This window comes from Sander vitreus, chromosome 7 (assembly GCF_031162955.1).
Source record: "Sander vitreus isolate 19-12246 chromosome 7, sanVit1, whole genome shotgun sequence".
Classification (NCBI taxonomy): Eukaryota; Metazoa; Chordata; class Actinopteri; order Perciformes; family Percidae; genus Sander; species Sander vitreus.
In genome coordinates this window covers 9,858,770-9,885,114 of record NC_135861.1, presented here as the reverse complement: position 1 = coordinate 9,885,114, position 26,345 = coordinate 9,858,770, and the positions used below count along the sequence as shown (strand labels likewise).

Here is a 26,345-nt window from a genome sequence, read left to right as displayed (position 1 = left end):
TGAGGGAGATACAAGTTCTAGTATTAGTTCTTAAATCCCTATGTTGTATAAAACCAGCTTGGTCATAATGTATTAAGCTTGATAGAGTTTGTACCAGTCTATTATTCAAAACTTTGGTTATGATCTTCCTGTCACAGTTTATTAAGCTTATAGGCCTATAATCAGAAGGTACTTCGCAAGTCTTACCTGGTTTTGGTATAGTTGCTTGATACATTGTTTCAGGAAGACTATTGTTTTTTTGCACCGAGTTAACCACTTCTGTGAATAAAGAATCAATTTTAGCCCAGAATGTGGTGTAAAATTCTATAGGAAAACCATCCATCCCTGGAGCTTTTTTAGGGGACAAGTTTTTTTTATCGCAGATTGTATTTCTATGTTGGTTATCTCCTTACTAAGATCTTCAATTGCTTGCTCAAGAGAAAGACTTTTTAGGTTAATTGATTTTACGAAAGGGAGAGGGTCCTAGTCTCTTATTTCTGAAGTATATAATTCTTCATAAAATGATCTAAATTCATTATTTATGGCCTGATTATTTGTGTGGACTTTGTTTGAGTTTACATCTCTTAAAACTATAGGTTTTCTTTTCAAAACTTTCTTTATTAACGAGGTCAGGTGCTTGCTATATAATTTATTTTGTTAGAATTATACTTAAAGTCCTCTGCTTTCTTAAATAACAGACTGTCCAGTTTTAATTTAGCTTCCTGTAGTTTTTTATAATTGCTGCTATTTGTTTGGGTCTTATGTGCTCTCTGGAGTAATGTTATCTCTTCTCTCACTTTGTCTAATTCCTTATCAAATTCCGCTTTCTTTTTTGACGCATATCCGATCATAACTCCTCTTAGGTATGCCTTAAAAGTATCCCAAACTATGTCAATACCCGATCTGTCCTGGGGATCCCCGCTTTTCACATTTGTTTCTATAAATAGATCTATATGGCTATTGACATATTCCAGAAAGTCAGTATCCATTAGATATTTCCTATTCATTCTCCAGATCCTGTGAGACGTTATGTTTTCTTTAGGTGACAACACACATGTCACTATAGCATGATCAGATATTACAATATCATTGATTTTACTCGTTACAACTCTATCTAATTCACTCCGTGAAATAAACAAATAATCAATTTGACTATAGCTATTCTGCGCATGTGAAAAATATGTATAATCTGTTATATTAGGATGTAAGGTCCTCCATACATCCTGAAGGTCATTAGTAAATAAGAAATTGAGGAGTTTATTTGGTGGATTTACCTTTCTGGTTGTTGTTGAGCTGTCCTTTGAACTAAAAATATTATTCAAATCTCCCCCAAATATAATGACCCCTGTTGGTCTAAGACTGTCTGTATCTTGCTTAGAAAATACATATCAGATATAGGAGGTTTATAGACATTTATAAGAGTAAAAATCTCTCCAAACAATTCACACCTAACTACTAAGTACCTGCCATATTTATCTGGATGTTGTGAAAGTAGTTTAAAAGATAACCTTTTATTTATTAAAATGCCCACCCCTCTGCTCCTAGATGTAAGTGTTGCTTCAAAGGCTTCTCCTACCCATTGTCTCTTAAGGTACTCTATCTGTCCTGTTTTAAAATGAAGCCCCTGAAGAAAGACAATGTCAGAGGATAATTTCCCTAAATAGTATAGGACCTTATGCTTTTTAGTAACTTCCTGTAACCCGTTTACATTCCAGGTCGCAATTTGTATTGTATTCGGAAGGTTTTGCGCAATACTCTTATAAGCCATAGAGTAATAAGCTAATCTCCCTTATAATGCTCCTCCAGCTACTGTCAACAGAACCCAACATAAATTGAAAAGACACACATTCAAACATCCATTCATGCTCAAACACACAGATATTTATCACTCTGCCCCCCCCATCCCCTTACAACCCTTAAACCTATTCCCTCCTAAGGATCCCTCCTTAAAGAGCATACTTTGCTAAGGTTTAATTACCCCCTCCTTTGCGTCGGGCCATGATCTATACATTCTATAACAAATTTAATGTACATAATCATTTTAATAAATCAAATTAAAGCTTTTTTCCTGGAACCTTGATTGAACAGAAATACATTCAACACACACTGTCCCAAATCACAGGGTGTAAATCTGTGTGGATTTAAATTTCCTGGTACCTTACTTATGCAATAGCTCATTGGTTTTATGCAAACATACATTCCCCCCCATCCCTAACCCACCCTCCCGCTCCCCCTCAGCCCTGACCCCTCTCCCCCTCCCTCCCTGACCTCCCACTCACTCAGTAAGCATGTTTCCCACCCTCATATACACACACACACACACACACACGCACACACACACACACACACTCACACACAAACAACAACCCCCACACACACGCCTCTACATGGATATGAGAGAGAGAGAGAGAATTCCTATTCAAATGAGAAGACTGAGGAAAGAAAGCCAAGAGGAGAGAAAATAAATAAAACTTTGTATCACAAATTTAAACAACTCTCCCTTATTATAACTTAAATCAGACACCTCTCTACGTTAGTTTGACAGGCAGCAACACCGCCAACAACATTACAAAACATATCTGTAACCCTAGTTGTCCATTTTTATCCATTAGTTGTCGAGGACGGAAACGTCTGTTATGTGGAAGGGGGAAAAAAAAGAAGAAAAAGAGTAAAACCCTTGAGATAGCCTAAAATACATTCATCAATGAAAAGAAGTTCGTTTTTTGTTCTCCAGTCGTTGAATTTCCCAAATTGAGATGTAGAGAAAGGTCAAAAAGAAATTCAGACTAGCTGCTAACTGCTAATTTGTTAATAATTAATTATAATAATAATAAATAATTTTCTTTTTTAGTTGCAGCCTAATTTACAAATGTAAAACACTTAACAGTGTAAAGTAGGTATATCTGCTGTGTGCTATTCTATAAAGCTCAGTCAACTGCTATAGAGCAGCAAGAAAAGACATGCACGCTGCATAGACACAGTAGGACTATTGTTGCTGACCCTGATCATGACCTAGTGTTGAAACATGTCTTTTGTTCTACTTTACCCTCTTAATGTGTGAAAAGCATTACTACGTTTTTACCATGTAAATGGTATCTGGCTCTTGTCTGTACTTAATGATACAAATGGATTCCAGTTAACAGCTGACCTGGAGTGATTCCTGGCTGGATGACATGATCAGGTAGCCCCTCTAGTAGTTCCCTCTACTTGGATACAACTCCCCTTTTGTGCTCTTTAGACAAAGATCATAAATCTTGACTAAACCACAGTCATGCTGTGTCTGGTTTGTAGACGGAATTTGCTGTTCTAGCCTATTAGACTTTTTTTTTTTAAATGTCAGAGAAGATGCATTATCTGTCCCAGATCTCTCTGCAACAATGTGATTAGAAAGCATAATTGGCATCTTTTAATCTTTTGACTCACCTGTGTGAGATTCCAGAAAGATTTGGTCTATCAAAATATCCTTTAACTGAGTTTAACTGAATATGTATGCAGCTGGCTTGGCAAAGGAAAAAAAAGTGTGAGGGCGTGTTTCTATTGAAAATGTTATTCTTGGAAAACAAGATATTTGTGTGTGTCAATCATGGAACAGTTAAATCACCACAGAAACCTGGGAAATAGAAGTAATGCTGATGACAATAATCATGCCTAGTTGCATTAAATCAGATTAAATGTCACATTGGCATCAGTATATGTTAGAGACTTCCTGCAGGAAACTGGTATAGCACTGATCAAGTGTACATTAACAATGTCATCAATTTAGCTGCATCGTAATTATCTACCCATCGTGGGTGACGATGACTGACTCATATCCCATTATTAGTAAAGTGCCGACATCGACCATATGTAACATATACCAACAGTGTGTGTTGCTGTGTGTGTATTTTGTGTTTCTGTTCATCCTGGCTGAGCTAAGCTACCGTTACCATCATCCCTCAACCTGAGTGGAGGTGCCAGTGGAGACTGGGAGTTGTGATGGATGCTGTTCTCTCTCAGGATGAGGCCAGAGATGCACGCACACACACACACACACACACACACACACACACACACACACACACACACACACACACACACACACACACACACACACACACACACACACACACACACACACACACACACACACACACACAGCTGAGGAGGAGCGAGGTCTGTTTCAGTGTTAGCTCTCTAGGCCAAAATGAGCTGCAGCCTGTATTGTAGACTAATTTCAATTGAACCAACAGGGGCTGGGAGCTGTGGGAGCGCTATACCCATGAACTCAACAAATCGACCCTCATTTTGATTAAGCAGCGAGGGAGGTGGAAGCCTGCAAGTGGACAGCTCCCAGTGCTAGCAAAAGACAACTATGGTCATACTGGGCAGCTGTTAGGGGATGACATTAGAAGATGGTGGTGCTTAGCTGGATATACAGTATACCACTGTGCATACACAGTCTTTTTTTATATCTCATAATTCCCAAAACATCCAGCCTACCAAACAGACATAATTAATTCGAAAAGAAAATGTTATTTTCAGGGTGTGATTTTGTTTGAATAAATATAAATTATATATAAATTATTATTTGAATTTGAAAGTATTTCCATTGCAATTTAGTAGATGCTTATATCATATTTCCAAGGTTTAAGGATTAAAGTTCAACCACATTTTACCAAAGGAGCAATTAACCTTGCACCAAAGGTGAAGCACACATTGTAAGACAGAAAAAAAACATTTATTAAAGCAAGGGTATGCCGCGCACATCACTATTAGATTAGATGACCTTACTGAGAGCAATTTTAATAGAGGGGCTCCTAATGACAATACTACTACTGTATGTGAAAATTATCAGCCAACTTTGCAGTTCCCCGCAGCTCTACAAAGGCTTTTAGCCTCTTTTAGCTCATTGTTTTGGTCCTCTAGTCTGCAAAACACCGCTCCCATCAACGTTGTTTCCAGATGTAGCACGCAGCTGTTTTCAGCAAAAACGCTGTGATAAAGACCACTGTACGCTACCTGCCCAGCAGCGAAGGACAGACAGATGAAGTTAGTGACAAGCTGGTGAAGTGTGTCAAATATCCAGCAGCTCAAGAGACAGGAGTTGGTGGAGTCCTTCAGCAAAGCAAAAGCAAACACGAATAAGTGACTTACATTCATTGGTTGGTTATCTAGAAACACAACTACAAATGAATGTTAATGTTGCTCCGTGTCTGCTGAGTGTGTCAAGAGACAAAGGCTTTCTAAAACGTAGTAGGGTGTTATTATGTCAAATGTTTTCAGCTTGTTCCACCGCTCCCAAGTGGCCAAACAAAATCATTGAAAGCAGCATTACATTTACAGTGAATGTATCTAATGATATAACAATCTATAATACATTCATATTGAGTAAATAAGGGTGTACAGCAGCAACTTTTAGTGCCCTGGCTGCTCAGTTTGCACACCATAGATATTTATCTGATGGCTATCCAGGATTCTGCATAAAGAAATGAAGCAGAAAACACTCATGCCACTGCTGTTGGCAGTCACCCTACAGTTCATCACGACTCTAGTGTTGCTGCAAAATTCACAAATACAGTCTCAGTATCTCCCTAGCTCTGTGTCTTCTACCCTTTCAAAGATACTGTTATAAAAATACACTTATTTCATTCCTAAAATGATTTTGCCTGTTTAACAAAAATATTCCTTTCTCTTCAACATGGCTGTCAAGCGCTGATCCTCCTCTGAAATGGCTCTGTAAACAAGCCGTACGCTCCGGCTCTGTCTGTCTACATTGTTGGATCTGACAACTTTCTCTTGCTCGCATAAATTATTGATCCTTGACACTCTCAGTTTTCCCGTGGTGCAGAATGCTAAGGGTCTTGTGGTATTTATAGCCAACATTTGGGAGAGCAGCTTAGTTTGTTTGCCTGTGTTGATGATGATTTCTCGCATCGGGCTGCGATCATGTTTCAGGGTCATGCTCATGTTCTGTCGACCCAGGTGGTGTTGTAGTCCGTGGGCCGAAGGTGAGGCCATGTTTCAGTTTGTTGCTGGCAGAGGGCTATTTGGCAGCTGGCGCTGGCTCAGACACACCTCATCACTGCATCTCTCTTTTACGCAGAGGTACTCGCATTAAAATGTCTGTTCAAAAGAATAGGATTCAAAATGTCTGACCATTGTTTATTGTACGACTCTGTTTTAGCACTCTAGCCTTTATTGCTGTGAGTGAATCCTTCTGTCTCAACACTAGAAAGTGAAGGGGTAAATATCATTATAACCATGTAAAAAAAAACTCATTTTCAGATTGATTTTTATGTTAAACAAAACATAAATGGTGTTCTCTGAAATTATAATGGATATATGTTAATGCTGGTATATATCTTATGGTAATCACACCTTAGAGGTTACAGCTCAACCCCTTCATTGGCTGACCTCACATCAATTTGCTGCTTAACATTCATTTGAGATGGTTTTTTTTTGCAGTTGATCATCTTGAACTTTCTTTTCTCAGATATTTGCAATGTTTAGTAACATAAGCTGCAAATGAGATCAAACTACATGTTATCCATAGTTATACAGGGGCTTTGTAGTCTAGTTTGGAAAATCTGAATGGAAACTACAGTATTTCATTGAAAGGCTGCCAGATCATTTGGAACTCTGAAATAATGGTTTTACAAGACGAAGAGGTGTAATTGCGCCTCTGTTTGTATAATATCAAAGCAAAATATCCAGTTAACTTTAATAATCGGGCTCAAATGTACACATAAGGAGGGACATGATGACTTGCCTGCCCTATAGCTTTTCATTTGTGGAATTGTAAACATAGCAGTGGCTTATATGTCAACCGGGGGTCACATTAGTACCTGTTAACAATCATACATCCTACCTTTTGTGTATATTATACTTTTAACAGTTAAATAGCTCGGCAGAGAGCTCTTTTTACAAATAAAACTTATGGTGTCAGAATATCAGAAATAAATGCCTAGCATATGCATAGTGTCATTTTCATAACTCACATAATTACCAGTGTCTTAGCAACCTGCAACAAGTGACAGTTGATGGTGACTGTCAACAGCAAATTTGCTGCGCTGTAGTTATTATTAAATCTGTGAGCTGGCAGGACAAAAAGCACTGGTTTCATCTGGTAAAAATACATACCAGTGAGCAAAAAACTTTAATACGTGAAGAAAAATTAGGTTTGGGCTGTGTCTTTCTGTTCGAAAAAGACCAACAGGTGATTTATAATCTGCTTTCTTTAAAACATATCTTCTTACATTTAATACTAGTATCTTGTTAAGCTTATTGTTAAGCTCTAGCCCAAACATATAACTGATATAAACAGGTACCGGCATATTCTCATATAATACATTTCTGTTCCTTTGATGTCAAGCATGCTAATGTTCAACTTCCTAAAATCTGTAGATACTCTATAAATGTTTATATTATTCCTTTTAACTCCATTTTGTATTTATTTTCAATATATTTTCATTTTTTCAATCAATCTCACTGGGCTCCTGGGTTGCTCACCTGGTGGGGCGTGCGCCCATGAGCAGGGGATCAGTCCTTTTCGCGACGGCCGCGGATTCAATTCTAACCTGCGGCCCTTGGATGCGTGTCGTTCCCCTCTCTCTTCCCTTTCAACTCTAGGCTGTCCTATCGATTAAAGGCCTAGAATAAAAAATAAAACAGGAGTAAAAAAAGAAGAAGAAAAAAATCTATCTCACTGTTCTTCTTGTAGCATTTAAAGGCGAACTATGCAGTTTTTTTAGCTTAATTTACCTTAACTGAACAGCTTCGGAGTCATTGTAATGGTTATATGAATTTTTTCGTGTTGAATGGTGGTCGTCTCAGCTCCTAGCAGAAAAACCACCCTTGCAACTTTAGGCCGGCGAGCCGCCAGCCTCAGCATCAGAAAGTGTGGCGTGATATCAGATCTCTCAATGTAACGAATTGCTTCACGGCACTGTTACACATACGCCCATTCAGGAACCAGCTAACAAGGTAGCGATGGAGTTTTTCACACTATCGTAATGGCTAAGTCGGCAAAAAAGAAGCAGAAAGCTAGGAAAGCGTTGTCAGAGGAACAGAGAAAGAGGAAACGGCAGACTGACCGAGCGAGGAGTCAGACACAAGTAAACATAGGAGCTGCCAAATATCTATTCCGAAGCTGTCGGGGGAGCTCTATAGAGAAACCTGTGAGCAAAAAGTGAGAAAACAGCAAAGAAATGGCCAAAACTGCATAGCGCCCCTTTAACTTTGTCCTGCGCATCCTCACCTTTCATTTTCTCTCGTCACACTCACACATAATTATCGCTCAGCCTTACTCGCATCCCACCCCTTTTGTTCACACTTTGACTTGGTACTCCCCCTTTCTCATGCATCTCTAATATTTTCCTCTTTGTTTGTGCTTTACTGTGTCACCTTTTGTTTTTAGTATTTGATTCCAGTAATCTCTTCCTCTTTCTCACTTGTTCTGCTTCTTGATCATCCTCTCTTTCAAACCACACCTGCCTCTCACTTTCTTTCTTTCTTTGAGACACAAGATGAGCTTATCTCCATATCAGGGTCTCTCCCCCTCTCATACACACATACTGACAATCAGGAAACAGCCAAATGAACATTACTGTAGGTCCTTTTGAACACACATACACACACACACACACACACACACACACACACAGACACATACGCAGGTCCAATGGAGCCAGAATGTGAACAGATGATCTGTTTGGCTGTCAGGGCAAACAGGCTGGGTTCAGAACATTGGCAGCCACAGTATTGCCACTACTAATTGCCTCTGCGTATTCTCTTGGTGTGTGTGTGGGTGTGTGATCCCCACATGAAGAGTGAGTGCGGTGTCTTTCACACCCTCTGTGTGCAGGACGTGGTGACTCAATGTGAGTTTTGTGTGTGTGTGTGTGTGTGTGTGTGTGTGTGTGTGTGTGTAAAATTATGTGGTATGGCTTAGCAGTACTTGTGATGACTGATTTGTGACAGCCCAGTGGTCTTGACATTTTAGGACATTTTGAATTGTGAGGACATTTCGACCAATCCTCACAGCCAAAACAGCTCATTTTATGGGTTACGCCTACACCTAACATAGTATTTGTGAGCAAGCGAACTGTGAGTGGCAGGCAGTTTCGAATGAAGATATCCACTCTGAAAGCATGTCAGTCAAATCACTTTAACATCTCTATATCAGTGACATTTTGTGTACAATTTATTTTAAAGTGAACCCTCAGTATTTAAACACTCAACAGACAGAATGAAAAGGCGGCTGTAAAACGTTGTTGAAGGTGAACACTAAACAGCAGCTGCTTTCAGATTGAATTCAGTCAGTTAAGAGAGATTCCATGACAGCTTAACAATACTAGATATTACAGTATATGGCTTGTAATCCCATGGTAGATGGGCCAGATGTTTGGCATCACACAGAAATAAAAACCAAATGATTTAAGGCAGATATTGATATTTGAGAGTTTAAATATTCAACAGATTATTTTACATAAATACATAGCGTAAACAAACTTTTTTTGTTAAGGTGATGATGACCTGCTGTAGGATCAGCCATTACAAGCTCGTGCTGTGCAGCCAAACATTGCTCAAACCCACATGAACATGAGTTTTATTATTTTCTTTTTGTTTTCTAGTGAAATGCAGACCAAATTTTCAGGGTGATTTTGGGGGAAGTGTGCATAAAACAACTCACAAGATATCTAGAATATTTCCTTTTGATAGAATGGTGCAGTCATCAAAAACATGCAGTCTGCTGATTAAATATTTCAATCAGTGTAAACATCATATGTCTTCAATGGAGATTTGGAACAAGCTGATGCAGACAGTGTGAAATAAGATGATTTTTCAAACCTTAAAGCTACGTAAGGAGAAATTCAAGGGGAAAAGTAGATATAAAATAGCATAGTATAGATTGGTGATAAGTTGCCTGTGTCCTTTTTCACAGCTACCTACATTGCTAGGTTTACACTTGTTGCTATCGAAACCACTGTAACCAATGCATCCTTTGCCATTAAACAACACACCTCAGCTTGAAGCAGGTCATATATCTTGCTGGTGCTTCTTCAGCTCACAGCTACAGTGTAAACTAAATGTTTCCTGTTTTCCATACATTTAGTTAGTTAGTTTCATCATGACATGTCACAGTAGCAAATCAATTACTTCCTTTTTTTTGTTAGATATGGAAGAAGAGGTTTGGAGTGAATGGGAATGTCTGTTTGATCTATTTCAAGGCAAAGGGGAATTCATGTAAACCAATGTAATGTCCTCACAATCATAGCAGAGTCAGTGAGTGAGTGTATGTATGTCCAACAGATCACTGGGTGAATCAACATCTCCTTTTTTGCTGTTCAATACGGTTCAAATACCTTTATTGTCTCCATTTGTTTTGATCATAGCAGATTCAAAGTGTTGAGTTTACATTAACAGCAAACACCATCAGCAGCTAATTTAAATGGAAAAATAAAAAATAGGCTTATAAAACAGTGAATAATTCTGAATACATGCTGTCTCTCTTTAAAATATCAACAAAACCTCAAAATTAAACAAGTCCATGCCTCCTAAAACAACAGAAACCAAATGACGCCCCTATCGCCAGGACAACTTCATTTTGTCTGTGCCTTTTTAGTCATTACAAATCACTGTTGGTGATTTAAGTGGCCTTTGATTTTAACAATCATGGTCATGCTTTAAAAATACAACAATGTTGAACGGCAGTTTGAAAGGAGAAACAAACAGTTTCCTGTGTTTACGCCTGGTGTATTGTTCATTTATGAACAATGGCTGTATGTATTAGTGGCTGTATCTTATCCAAGATACAGCCACTGTGCTTCACCTCCACCTCCCCTACCTCAGCAGGGTCCTGGGGCTCCCCACCAATGCCCTCCATAAAGGTACCCCCCTCCAACCCCCCACCCACATCAGTGACGACTCTCTCCATCCATGAGAGGGACGTCAACAGACTCTTTAGGAGACAGAACCCCAGGAAAGCTGCTGGACCGGATGCTGTCTCCCCATCCAGCTTGAAGCACTGCGCTGACCAGCTGTCTCCAGTGTTCACAGACATTTTCAACACCTCACTGGAGACATGCCACGTGCCAGCCTGCTTCAAGTCCTCAACCATAATCCCTGTCCCCAAGAAGCCAAGGACCACAGGACTTAATGACTTAAGTCCGTCGCCCTGACCTCTGTGGTTATGAAGTCCTTTGAGCGCCTTGTGCTTTCTCACCTCAAAGACATCAGCGACCCCCTCCTGGACCCCCTGCAGTTTGCCTACAGAGCCAATAGGTCTGTAGACGATGCAGTCAACCTGGCCCTACACTACATCCTCCGGCACCTAGACTCTGCAGGAACCTACGCCAGGATCCTGTTTGTGGACTTCAGCTCTGCCTTTATCACCATCATCCCGGCTCTGCTTCAGGAGAAACTCTCCCAGCTAGGCGTGCCTGACTCCACCTGCAGGTGGATCACTGACTTCCTGTCTGACAGGAAGCAGCATGTGAAGCTGGGGAAACACGTCTCCGACTCACAGACCATCAGCACTGGATCCCCTCAGGGCTGTGTTCTTTCCCTCCTGCTCTTCTCCCTGTACACCAACAGCTGCACTTCCAGTCACCAGTCTGTCAAGCTTCTGAAGTTCGCGGACGACACCTCCCTCATCGGACTCATCTCTGATGGTGACGAGTCCGCCTACAGGTGGGAGGCTGACCACCTGGTGAAGTGGTGCAAGCAAAACAATCTAGAGCTCAATGCTCTAAAGACAGTGGAGATGGTTGTGTACTTCAGGAAGAATTCAGCCCCACCTGCCCCCATTACCCTCTGTGGCTCCACAATTGACACTGTGGAGTAATTCCGCTTCCTGGAAACTATCATCTCCCAGGACCTCAAGTGGGAGCTGAACATCAGCCAAGGACAAGGGCAGACTGCAGCGTGTCATTCGGTCTGCAGAGAAGGTGATTGGCTGCAATCTGCCGCCGCTCCAGGTCCTATACGCAACCAGGACTCTGAAGCGTGCTGAAAAGATTGTGGCCGACCCCTCCCACCCCGGACACAAACTCTTTGAGAGACACTCCTCTGGCAGGAGGCTGAGGTCCATCAGGACCAAAACCTCACGTCACATGAACAGTTTTTTCCCCTCCGCCACTAGCCTTATTAACAAGGCCCGGAAACCACCCTGACACTCCACCTTCATGCCACTGTTCTCTCTCTGCTGTAATGCTCTTTGCTCTTTATTTTTTATTTATATCTTTATTTATTCTTTATTTTTAACTTAATACATACTGTGTAAATATACGTATACTTATATTGTTTGTACCTATACTTATATTGTTTAATATTCAATCTAAAGAATGTGTGACGTGCGCCAACAACACCAAAACAAATTCCTTGTATGTGTTAAAAAACGTACTTGGCAATAAAACCCTTTCTGATTCTGAAGATGAAAACAACATTAACTTTGTTAACTGTAGTGTGCAAGTGGAGTGGCCATGCTGCTGGGCTGTTTTTGGATCATATTTTACTATTAATAAAAGTCTACTATTGGTAGTAATTGATATATGTTTGCCACCCATGTATAACTATGTAGTAAGACAACTGTAAGGACCAACAGCAACTCTCAAACTATTAGCTGCTTTTGTCAAGTCAAAGGTCTTCAGAACCAAGAACGGAGCAGACAAACCGATCGCTGTGGGCTGTTGAAGGATTGTGGGTGGAGAAGTGGGTGGAGTGAGAAGGGCTTATAAGTGCCAAAGCAGTGTAATGGTCTCTTTTTGTCATCTGAGATGGCACATGTGTCTCTCTGGCGTAAAGTATATTCCTCAGCCCTGTTGTTCATAATCATAATAATAACAGCGAATCATTTGCATTGTTTCTCTGCAGCTCTCACTGTCTCAGCTGGCAGCTACTTCACGCTACCCAACCATCAGCCACTCCAGCTCGGCGTTGCCTTGGCAACAGTCGTTTCCTTCTTTGCTCCATCCTTTCCCGTTGGCAACGGCTCACCAGCTGTCACATGTCGTAAGATTTCCACCCCCGTACGCTTACACACACACACACACACACACACACACAGACACACACACACACACACACACATTCATACTGAGGAAACTACACAAGCAAAACCGGAGTCGTAGGTGCATTTACACACAAACATAGCAACACTTAGTACATAGTACACATTTGCCTTAAGGATATTCAGACAGTCACTCACTAGACTTCAAAGACACACTCACCTTTACAGGTGTGTTTTGGTGAAATACCCTGAATATAAACAGAATTTTGGTTGTCTCAAGAAAACTCCACAGGGTACCTTCAATATGGTATTTGTGTATTATGTAAGGGTTGATGGCCGACGAGGTCCGGCGAACCACTTCGAGTTAGACGGTTCTTGTCTCCCAGTCGTCCATTAATTCCTGATTATTGACACCTAGTTGGGCATTAACTCTTACATGTGGAACATTCATTGTGTATACATTACGTAATTGTCTCATTTCTTCTGTATTAAGTTTTCTTCCTTCCCATTTATTATCACAGTCCATTGTGAGGCTTTTTCAGAGCTGTCCTGGCCCATCCACCTGCTTTTACGCCTCAGCACAGCTAAGAAAGACTTTGCTCATATTCTATCTAGACAGCAGTAGCTTTAATGGGTTTTCTACCATGTTTTATGCTCGAAATCCATATAGCTTAAGCTATGAATCATATTGCAGGAATAATCCAGGAACTGTGGATCAGGCTTATTGGAGATAACAATATAATCATACTCACAAATAGCTAAAAAAAGACACATTTCAATTTGGTTTTGAAAGACTGACTGGGTTGTGCTGTGGAAAAACTGTTGGAACAACGTATCTGTTTCCTATATATGTATAAATACACTGGTAGTAAAAAGTTTAGTACATCCTGTATTTTAGCATTTTTGGTTACATTTCAAGCAGTGTTCTTTTATTATAACATGAAATATGATACAGGTACAAAGGAAATAACATCCAATATCTTCCAAAACACTGTCATATTATTTTTGGTATTTCCTCATGTAGAGATCAATTTAACACATGCAGTACAGGTTGACTTCCAGCTATCAGAGGTAGAAAAGTTTTAAATCTGAAACACTGAATCAACATTAACTAATGTCCTTACCCTTCACATTTGTTGATCGTTATTTAAAAAAAAAAACTGAAATACATTACTGTAATTTTGATTAGCCTTTAGGGGTATCTAGATACTATACAGGTATACTGAGCGCTCAGGGAATTAATCTGGAGACTATTAATATTAAAGTGAGCCTATATAACATCTGCTGAACAGCTGCCACTGTTGCCACAAGTGGAAATAGCATAATGGTAAAGGCTAAAACACAGTTTAACAGTAGCACAAGTAGAGACGAGTCTGACTCAGTAATATCAGTTACAAAGTCATATTTATCTTAAAGGGATATTTCACCGTTGGAAAGATGAATATATCTTTTAAATTGGGTCACTTATGTAGTAGAAATGTGAAAAATGTGTTTTTGGCTCATGTGGATGAAAGACACCAAATCCCAGAATGCACTTGCTTCGCTGCTTTAGCGTCTACTCCCAAGCCACGCCTACCGTTACAGACAGACAGTGAGACAGTCAACTCAACTTTAGTGTGTTTTATTGTCATTTGAACCATATACACGAAACAACGTTTCACCGTGGCTCAATTGGTTACACAATTAAAATATATGAAAACGACATACGAAACAGGCTACATTTAGTGCACACACATGATATGCTCCGTAAAGTTCAGCTAACACATAGCTACTAGCATTAGCGCTTGGTGGGCTGTATCATCGAGTATACAAATTTGCGTGTACTCGTTCAACGTTCCCCGCTGATGATGTCCCTTTATCGGCCAGAGGCTTCGAGCAACACTGCTAGTCTCCATAACAGGCGGGCGAAGCTGCGTCGAGTATTCGGTCAGTAATAAAGTTTCCAGCATATTCTCCGATCTGTACCAATGTGTCCCGGTGGTACACGTGTGCGGTAGTTTGAATGCACATAATTGTTGTTCTAAAATTTCCTTCGGGATGAATAAATCTGTTTCTGCTGAGAAGCTAAGCGATGATTCAAGATGGCTGACACTCGGTTTTTACCTCGGCAATCTCCGGAAAAAGCCGACGTCCAAACCCTTATGGGCTATGCGGAAGTACTGGCTGTAGTCCTTTGCCTCTGGAAAAATGTATACCGATGACGTAAAATGACTATTTTTGCGTCATCGGTATAAATTTTTCCAGACCCACAATACAGAGATCTCCCCTCTCAGGGGGACATGAGGGAGGGAAGCACGGTCATTCAAAAATACTACCGGGTTTCTACTGATACAAAGCTTAATGCTAAATCGGTGAAGTATCCCCTTTAAGTTTGCCATTAGCTACCAAAAGCTACTGGTCATACCAGACCAGCTAAGACTGTGGCTGCACATTGTATTGGTTGGAGGATGGGTGTGTTTCATTGCTTACGAATTCAAGTTTTCATCAGAAAAAAATGAATGCGGTATTTCGTCTTTTAATAGTTACATAAACTTGCTTTAAGGGTCACATCCTGATACAGTTTTAAACATTTATTTATTTTATTTCTCTTAAATTCAGCTGACAGTTGCTTGATTGTGGTTAGTTGTCTCATACTCTGCAGCTGATACTGTACAATGCTTTGTTTAAACACTGTCAACATAAAAGCCGTGGATAAAAGCATTATATCCCTCGTCCCCCGGCTGCCATCACTTTTCAGGTACGATACATTCTTTGTGCATATATTGAGTAATACAAATAGCTTGCAGAATTTATTGTTTAAACCTCAATTTGTCCTTGTCCATAACCTCAACACACCTGCCTATAAAAAGCAGTGGCTCATATGTCAACCACATTGTAGTCTTGATGGCAGCATGTTCATATACTGTATAAAGCCATTACTTTGAGCCTTTTAAACATGCTAAGGGTTTTAGACGATGCCTTTGCATCCACTAAGGTTATTTTACTGCAGGCTGTTTGATCAGAGGGGGACCATGGATGTGCATGTTGCAGCATGACTTTGGTCGAGGTTATTACCAGCATGTTTGATGAAAAGCCCAATAATAAACAGCCATGCATGTCCTCTGTCCCCAATCTGAACCATGCACATGTATCAAAGAGCAGAAAAAAACACTTGACCGGAAAATAACACCATTGGCACTCCTTAGCTAATTATCTGCGTTAATACCCCTCCAGCTGCATGCCTGTCAATGACAAGAAGAAGGGATTAATGTTTATCACAAAACATTTAGAAATGTTGAATTGATCCACAGGCATTAACAGTTCTTTAGGAGAAAGAAGCAGAAATGGATAACGAGCAAAACAAAAGAATGTCAGTAACTGAATTGCAGATTAAATGTAAGGCTGGCTCAAAGTCTAAACATAAACAATATGTTTGCATTTAACTCATCACAATGGTGTTGCCAATTCAGTCCTGTTTGATTTTACCTTAAATTAAAATGGAAATTTGACTGTCAATGACACTTTAATTCAATTAAAAGTTACCACAGTTGAGTACATTCTCATAGCAGAAAGGGACACAAACCTTGCACAGAAAATACGTCCTCTTTGCACAACGAAAAAGTAAGTTAACACTTTACATTGTGGGTCTTTGTAAGTATCCAAAGCCTGATATATCTTATTCCTCTGTGCCATAATCCTCATGCTGCCTGATCATTGTTTCGCTCTGGTGTTGTCCAAAAACTATTAAAACACATCAATGAACCACACTATTTTTAGTCAATCCAACATACACTGTCCTGCTGACAATGAGGAAAGTCCAACATGGACTCAAATGTTTGAACTTTTTCACATTTTTTTCCCACATTTGTTTACTGTCTGTACCACCCTGTAATGGATCAAATATTTGGAATGCAGACCCCAGTCTGAATCTCTTTTTTTTTTTTGTTCTCTGTGTGCGAGTCCTCCCCTGCTACACTACACAGTCCTGCTGCCATAAATACTAACTAGTGCAGGAAATGTGTGTTAATCCATGGCTGGAAATAGTTCCCAACAAATATGCTGTTTGAGTAATGTATTCTATAGTCTTGCATTGTCAGACCTCTCCAAAGCGCTGTTTCAGTGCTGAAGTATGGTCTGGCTACACCACTTACCTATTCTGGGATTTGGAAAAAAAAACAACTTCTTCTTCGCCTTTTTTGTATTTCTTTAACCCTTGTGTTGTCTTCCTTTCAACCTTGAAAAAAACACTCGTTTTACGTTTGTTTTTGCTTTTTCCAACGTTTTAAATTTTTCTTCTACACTTTTTCAGCGCTTAAGTCAACACAAGGGTTAAACAAATCACAACTGTTCTGAATGGTGCTAAGCCCCGGATGCAGCAACAGTGCCCTTGCAAAATAAATAGCGGAGATAGGAAAAGGACATCTGACATCTGAATCATCTCTTTACAATCTATCCCCAATATTCTGCCCTTGGATAGCTTGAGGAGTTGCATTGGCACATCTTACCACTTTTTCTCGGTGATGTATTGTCTTCATGTCAAGTTTATTTATAGAGCATTTTTAACAAACGGGTATGTTATAGAGGTCTTTGCAGAAAACAAGGGACACAAAAGCAAATCAAATCCATTGTTATAAAAAGGTATCAATAAAACAGTTCAACACAAAAGAAACAGAAAGCAGAGAGTTACATCCAGGAGCAAACCTCAAAATTTAAAAACCATCATACTGTAATTAATGAATTTCTAATTGGCACGGCAGCTTGTAGGGAGTGATTGATAAGACAAAGTCACACCTTCTGCCTCAGACGTCTCCTTGTTTTCCACACAAGTCACTTCGAAATAAGAATAGCAGAGCACAGTTTCTGAGATGTGCACGTCATCCTTTTCATCTTTGGCTGCAGAACATGTCGATTTAGGTTTGTACAGTACGTTGATGGTCAGGGCTATTTAATGGGCTAATTTACAGATGGGCACTCAGAATCCATGCAGGCATTTACAAGGACTGAGTAAATGTAGAACGGACGTAGGAGTACTACTCTGTATTGAAGAAGTGTTATGCTACTGTAAGCGTAGGGTTGGCTCAGTCAGAATATTAGGCAATTTCCATAATCAATTCTGACAACTCCACCACTAGCTTTCTCTTTTACTGCCGTGTTGCTTTGTTCTAAGCCCCCATGACACAATTTTATTGTCCATGTAATTTCCATGCATCCAGCTGCCAATTAATGAAGTCCTTTTTTTGGATTCCAATCCTTTCTGCCCGCAACTGTACTACAGTGCAGTCATTTCATGTTGTTGCACTTGCCTTTCCCCTTACTTTTTGGTTTGCTGTGTGCGTCTCATTGGCGGAAATATTAGCCTGAACTGCAGACACTCTTGAGCTTTCCTGGCCTCTTATAGATAGCTATAGACCGTACAACAAACATTGTTCAAATTCATTTTCTTTATCATTTTCCTGTATCTGTATCATCCCACTTTGGTACAGGCCTGCTCAGGTGTCAGCAACATTGCCCACCTGGAGATGGACCTTCAGCGGAAAGGGGATGTGTCAGCCTCAGCTCAGGACGAAGGAGACCAGCTTCAGGAGCTGCCCTTCACCCCTGTCCATGCCCCTGTCATCACCCTGGGGATGAATGTGCCTAGGTGAGCCCCCTGTATTGTTTACGTCAGACATGGTCAATGATCTGTTATAGAAAGTCAAAAGGGGTTTTGTTGAAGCTGTCATGTACAAATACAATTAGGTTAAAAAGCCGGTTGAAAATCCCAAAGTATCTTAAAGTGTCTGAAACCAAAACTTGTCATGTAATTTAAACATTCTGTTATAGATGCGTGGTAAGAGTTGACAAGTAAAACAAATAGAAAGGGCGAAGGAGTAAGCCATAGCTTTTGTTTTATCATATTCTGCTGTAATACATCATTTGTAAATGGCTTTTACTTCAAGAGTAAAAAAGGATATCCTTTATAGAACATGCTGACCATTATTTCCTTAAACATGTTATTTTGTGGCATCCTTTTTCATGCTGTCCTCTTTGCCTCATCATAATCATTACCCGTTAATTATTATTGTGCTCTCTGAAACCCAAAGCTAATCCTGATCCTGTATGAGAGGTGAGCGAAATACCACTTCATGTATGTTGGTGTTGGCATCAGCTGTGTAATAGGAATTGCAATAAAGAGGCCAGCTGTTATTTGTGAAACGGTAAGCTGGCCAGTGTAATGAAAGATGCTTATGATGTGTAGCCTTGAAAATCCATTGGATTGGAATTTAGTTGAATTGAAATGGTGGTCAGCACTTTAGTGTAAAAAGGAGGTTCTAGGTTCCAGATATATGAACTAGTCTAGTATGATATGGCCATCTGGCTTTCCAGGATTAATGCAGCTCAAGTTTACACCACATTGTTTCCCTTTTCCCCTATTTTGTGTGATTAGCACCTCACTACAGTTTCTGCTGTGGCTAAACTCTCCATTGCAGCCCGGGAGAGTGACTGAGTGATACTCATGTTTGATAGGAGACATTATTGAATGAAGCCACTTTAAACATCATTTTACCATGCTCCTGTTTTATCTGGCCCGGTATCTATGTGAACACTAGTACAGTCCTTCATTACCACAATCGTTCACTGTCTTGCTATCTACAGAGGGATATCGATCGGCTCACTAATTGGCAGCATGTGTTCACTGGGTAGTATAGCGGTGTTGTCCGTAAGCAGGAGAATTCATCTCACAGCCAATTAAAAGAAATCGTTTAGTCTACCCTTACATCCCACTTTGGGTTTGTTTGTGTGAAAATGCATTATTAAATCTAGCGGTAATGAAGAGGTTTTGACTTGATTTTGTGTTACAGAATGCAATGAGCTCACGGAGTGTACATTTCAACACATATATACTGTAATACAGTTTAGAGAGGATATCTTAATGGCAGCGGTGAAGCAGCCAGGTCTGTTGTGGCGGAACAACAAATGAGAAAGTACACCCTGCAAATAATGGGCACAGTAACTCAGAGACAAGGCATTGCAGAGAGTCTGTAAATAAGCAGCTGGCATCGAAACAGTTTTCCCAATCCCAGAGTTTGGATCCAGACTTGATGCTGTTCGGTTCAATGAGCTGAAAAATCTATGCCTCTTCACTCGGAGCCAAAACATCTTTTCGACTGTTTTGAGTGTGGAATGACCCACTTCTTTGAGAAGAACAACGAAGTTTAAAGAAACTTAATTGAAGTTGCCATGCATATCTGACTGAACCCCCTTTGAAATAAAAATGATGGCTTTAATATTAATCCACTTGGACTAAATTAAGATGTAACTTGGAAAGCATGAAATTGACACAGCTACAGAGGGAAACCCAATCGACTGCCTTTATCACTGTTGTTACCCTAATTAGTTTGATCAAGACGTCATTCTTTTATAAAGGTGAAGCTGTGGGCTTGCCTGTACCAACTGGACACATTACTGTTATGATAACATTATCATTCATTTTCCTGTGGTTGCACTTTAGCCAGCCATCTGTGCACTGTGTTTATCACCCAGAGTGTTTGGTGTCAGCGTTGGAAGTGTAAGTTATGAATGTTACCATAGTTGCAGAAAAACAGGTGGCCACTATGATTAGAGATAACTGCCAATTATGTTTGAAAATCCTGAGGGAGTGCTTTTCAACCTGTTCTCCTTTCTCTGTTAGCATTCTTGCGGTGCCGCTGTTTGACGGATATTGCTGACATCCTCATGCTGCCTGATCATTGTTTCGCTGCATTTTTGTTAAGTCATATATTGAAATTTAGCTTCAAGAAAGAAAGGTAAACGTCTTGAGTCACAATGAAACTGATCCAAGATAAACTGGGTTTGAAATGATAAAAGGGCACAGAAAAAAATGTCTGCCTCATTTACACCCACAAATCACCCAAGTGAGGCATCACAGGCTATATTACTTCCTGCTGCTCGTAATGCGTCAGGAACGGCATTTGCTGAAGTCTTTTCAGCTTGGTGAATGATCGATGGGCACTCATGATTCTGGAACTGTCCTCTAATTGAACCTTTCTCCTCTAGTTCCTGCTCAGTCAGCTCCAGGAGCTCACTGGCTCACCTTTACTCCGCTGGCTTCCCCGACATCATGGACTGTAGTGGGCAGGTGGCAGAAGTCCTGGACCCCACAGAGCCTGTGCCCTTTGACCCTCAGCGTGAGGACACTGACCCACTACAGGGCAACCTGTTGGTGTTCCAGTTTCTGGCGTTTACCAGGTGAGACTTGCAGTGCTGCTGGGTCACCTGAGCCTGCAGTGTCACCATTGACTGATAGCAGCAGCTTATGTACTGCACTATGTATTTGCTGTTGTCATAGAGATCAGTATAGATTTGGCCTGTATGCTATGATAGATTACGTGTGATTAATCCTTCAATATTACTGTAAATATAATGATTTAGTTTTCCAGAAATGTCAGAATTGTTGTTGTTGCATCTTACTCTACACTGAGCCACTGTCCATTTAACCGTATACAGGAATAGATACATACTTTATGCATGACAACGCCCCTCCTGCCTTGAGATTTCTCCTTTTTTTGTTTTGAACTACACCCAAAACTTCAATGCACCTAAACCATACAGGCATAAAGTCATGCCAATCATCCTCTACACATATGCCAAGCACATACCCATACACAGCATGGAGATGTACGTTCGCAATTTAAAGAAAACACATAAACACATTTCCCGTCAGGGTGCTCAACGCTTTTTACGTTGCACGGCAGCTGGATCCTCGCGAGATCACGTGGAATCGCAGGATCATGTATAACAGGAAAATCCATCTTATCTTGCTCCAACCTAATGCGTTTGTGTCTGAATTGCCAGTTTACCTCACCAATCAGCGTCCTGTGAGTAGCTACTGGCAGCTACAGCCGTGGTTTAGGTGCGTGACGGCTGCGACTGTTTGTTCAAAACAACAGTGACAGACGTGATAGACAGATGGTTCATCCAATCACCTGCCAGGTATTTTTTGAAAATGCCTGCCCTATCCCAAACAGTTTCCAATGACGGCTACTCAGATGGTTCTGTGTTAACAAACCATCTGGAGCGTCAGGTTACCAAACTTTAGAGACGGGGAAAGATAGCAAACTCATAAGGCTGATTTCAGTTTATATTTGATATTTCACATGATTCCATGTAATCTCGTAACATAGGTGGAGTTTTTGTTGGAAGGGTAGCCAGGATCCCTAGATCAACACGTGTCGACTACTCTGTGACTAGTTTCTCTGTCTGTATGGTGTGTGTCAATGTGTGCTTCAGACGTTGTTAAATGACATGATGCTGTGTGATGATGTCAGTGGAATTTGACTACCAGCCATCCTTAAGTGCAGCAAAGAGGAGGAATGTGATTGAGGAAGAAAAAGTGGCAGGAAAGAGACTAAGCAGCAACCATTTATGTTTTTAAAGTGCAAAAAAGACATTTGAAATATTATTGGGGCTGGAACTATTTTCTTTTTTAAAGTTTTGTCAATTAATGTGTCGAGTTTTCTTAGTCTTTGAAATGTTAGATGTTAGTGAAAAAAGCCCGCCACAATTTCTCAGAACCCAAGGTGACATCCTCAAATTACTCTTGCTTTTTTCAGCAACTGTATTTGTAATATTGAAATGTTTTCTTTTTTTAGTTAATGGTGATGTATGTTACCGTACGTAAGATGCACTAAAGTGTGTGTAATACTTGCTTGCTGCTTAAATTGCTGCCACATAGGACTAAAGCAAAAATATATAAATGAATCAATGCATGACAGAAAAAGAGAACTCTAATTATCGTTTGGGGGACATTGCTAAAAATAAGTCAGACGGAGGAAAGACGATCAGACAGGTTGTTAACAAACCCCGAGGTTGCCAAACTTATTTAGAGGAGAAATTGGAGACAAACAGTGAAATGATTACCTAAACAGTCTGATGTAAAGTTCCATCACAGTTTACAGACTGACCTCCTGGTTTCACTTTAACCTACCATACAGTAGTTGTTTGTGCACACATCTTACACAAAACATACATTTTTTCCCCATCGAATTGAGCAGAGAGGTCAGTAATGACATGTTTCCTACCTCCAGCTTTCCCTCAGCACAGCATCCCTGTCCTGTCTACTCCATACAGGCTGGCAATTAAATCACTTCCTTTCTGCCGGCGAGTTGGAAGGAAGTCGGGTAGTAAAAACCTAGTTATATTGTAAGATTACAACAGCAAATATTGAAAGCCCCTGGGTAAGTTGAAACACTATCATATTACCAGTTGGAGACAGTGAAACAAAGCAGATATTTTAATATCAGAAAGTATGTTTTTTTTTTACTTTAATGTCTGTGTTGTGAAGGTATTTGATTCTTCAGGGTTTTTTTTTTTCAAGGTCACCTGAAGGCAATCTGAAGTTCACACAACCCGAAACCACATACTTGAACATACATAGAGTCGGTTGAGAGTTACCTCATAATTATGACAAACAGGAAAAGCAGGCGGGAATTAAGGCAGCGGCAGCAGTAGCACTTAGGCTAGCGGGGTGCCTGTGGATAGTCAGTGTAATTTCTAGCTCTTACCCGGGCGCCATAATTATCAATATTGTCTGTTTACAGAATTAATTTTAATGCCGGCTCTTTTGTGAAGATGGAACACGGCGGCATCTTTATCAGGGGAATATCCGAGCAAGTGATTGACTGGGAGGTCACACACTAGTTAGATTCCACTTTGAAATCTCCGGCTCTGACGGCCTGTCCATGGTTGTGGGGGGCCTCCCAGCAATCCCTGCTTGTTTTCAAATGCCTTTTCTCCTCATTATTGAATACCCGATGACTCATTGCTAATCTGTTCATCAGACGGAAACAGAAAAAAGCTCATCCTGAATCTCGCTCATTATTTAATATGCTGGTGCTAAATCAAGTGCTTGCAGGCTCACCGGGACTTTTTGTAGGCCATCAGAAGTTTAAAGTGTGTGTGTGTGTGTGTGTGTGTGTGTGTGTGTGTGTGTGTGTGTGTGTGTGTGTGTGTGTGTGTGTGTGTGTGTGTAAAATCACACTCAGAGGGTGGTGTTTGTGTGAAAAGGAATACATAACACCAGGAGGTTCTCTTAGCCACAAATACTTTTTTCTCTCCATAGGAGTTATACCACACAAACATGATTTCTGAGTTTGTACCTACTTAATCAGCAGTCCAATTTATAGCCTCTTTTAAGGTGTGATTTACCACCTAAGTTCTCATCCTCATTTTTATTATTGGGTTTTTACTTTTAAGTAGTTGTAAAGCCCGAATTACTGACTATGGTAGGACAGTGTGCATATTAGATTTTTTCTTTCCTGGAATTTTCTGAGGTAAATCATTAGCTGAAATGTGATTTACTCTTCCGGATTTTTAATGACCTTTTCAACCATTCATTTTTAAATATGTACACCACTCTACTCCCCACATAGATTTTGTAATAAAAACAACACAGTTAGTGTTAAATTGATAATATTCAAGGTAATAAATCAATCACTTGGACTTTTATTTACATGCAGCATTGCCGTGTTACTTTTAAATATTGCACAATGAGCGATTATTATTTTATGAATAATCATCAACCTCTTGTCTTTTGCCAGAATACCAACGGCAGGTGTTGGTCCTGATTGGCCTGACAACATCTACTTCACCTTCCAGTTCTATCGCTTTCCACTAGTCACATCACAGCAGCTCAAACTACTGACCAGTGACAAGGTTCAACTGAAAGCTAGCGTTCCCTGTGTCCTGGCCTCCATCAACAAAGACGGCACTGTCAACTCTGGTAAGGATCCACCACTGCAAGAAAAAATAATACTGCTCATTTCCTCACTGAAATGGAGACCCTGTCCATCTCATCCCATAACACATTTACTGTATGGTGAATAAAACTGTCCTGGTACTCTATACCCCCAACAGTTTGAATACACTTTGAGCACCTTAAAGAAAATTTGTGCAATTAAGTCACAACGCTGAATAACTGCAGTTATTTAATTATTACATTTATAATAATAAATGTTTTCTTACCCTGCCGACAGCCATTGGCTTCCATTCATATTAGCATGGTATGAAACTGCATGGACTTGGAACTTGCTTGAGATAACTAATCTATCACAGTGAACAACATGTCAAGCTATTTTATCAATGCATGGTAATACGTTTGAGAACATGAACCGACAACTTCATGCTGTCTGGTGCGTTCATGACCATGAAGGAATGTGGGAAAATGCATTCATCTACATAAAAATGCAGTGTATGCTTTGGAAAACACTTGTAAAACTCTGCCATTATTACAGATTCTGCATATAAGCAGTGATGTGGTTTATTTTCCTGCTCTCCGGATTAACACTGCACAATCAGTGCTTACAAATTGCAAGCTCGTTCCATGATGCTCCGTGATGTTCTCTGATGCCGAGGCACTTCTCTTTCAATCAGCCGAGCAGGCGCTGATTGATGTCAAGTCTATTCATGTAGCAACTAATGAAATGGAAGAGATATTACAGCTTTTGACGGAGCGTGATATTGAGCACACAAACAATCCCGAACCCCCCTCCCACCTCCTCTTTCCTACGCCTACCTATATTGTCCTTTCCTTTTCCCCAGACACACACTCTAGTCTAACTCAGTCAATATTTCTCTGTCTGTCTCTGCGTCTCTCTCGATCTATATCATCCAGTGTGCACCACAAATCCCTCCTACATTCAGACTTATCCTTCTATATATTCTAAGGCCTTTCCACCTATTTACTCATAACCCCTGAACTACCGAAGCTTCCCTCTCTTATTTGAAGGATTAAGCACTACGGTTATCATTTAACAGTTTGTTCGCACACAGCATTCTGTTAGTGTTGAACCAGGTAATTGTTTCCATTGGTATCAAAATCTTATGCAACTTTACCTGCTGAACCACAACAAAAGTTAAATACTGTTCATGTATAACAAAAGAGCTACCCTTTCTGGAAAGATTTTATTATAGTTTTTTATGAAATTGCAAATCAAAAAGATTAGTGAAACTGAGTGGATTCAGTGGAAATTCAGCTGTGATATTAAATCTGCTTTTTTTGTAATGTCATTACAAGCAGATATGAGAAACATTTTGTGAACATTTGGAAACGATCTACAATTTTGTTTTTTTTGCTTCCAAAATTAAGTTTCTTCAATTAAATATATCAAATTCCAAACAGGCTGAGCAAACAATTACACAGAAACAATTGGAGATTCTCTGTATCTGATTCTATTGGAGAGATGGTAATTTAGTTTATTGTTATCCATGTTTAAACAAAAGTCATGTAACCAGAGTAATGCAAGATAGAGATCAAGAAGACGAAAATTAATAAAAACTGGAAGTAAACTTTATTTAGCTTCTCATGTCTTTTTACTTAGTTACTTTCTAAAGCAGAAAAGACAACAGACAAAATTGCAGG

The 26,345-nt window shown here is 40.0% G+C and overlaps 1 protein-coding gene across 5 annotated transcripts in view; it reads left to right on the top strand.

Annotated features, from left to right (window-relative positions):
• Nucleotides 1-26,345, top strand: part of nphp4 (nephronophthisis 4) — a 178,263-nt gene that overhangs the window by 103,117 nt on the left and 48,801 nt on the right. For all 5 annotated transcript variants that reach the window (XM_078254511.1, XM_078254514.1, XM_078254512.1 and 2 more), the window contains exons 13-16: nucleotides 12,832-12,969; nucleotides 18,430-18,587; nucleotides 20,984-21,175; nucleotides 24,526-24,707. In XM_078254511.1, coding sequence (XP_078110637.1) covers nucleotides 12,832-12,969; nucleotides 18,430-18,587; nucleotides 20,984-21,175; nucleotides 24,526-24,707 — 670 coding nt within the window. The remainder of the gene's footprint in view (nucleotides 1-12,831; nucleotides 12,970-18,429; nucleotides 18,588-20,983; nucleotides 21,176-24,525; nucleotides 24,708-26,345) is intronic.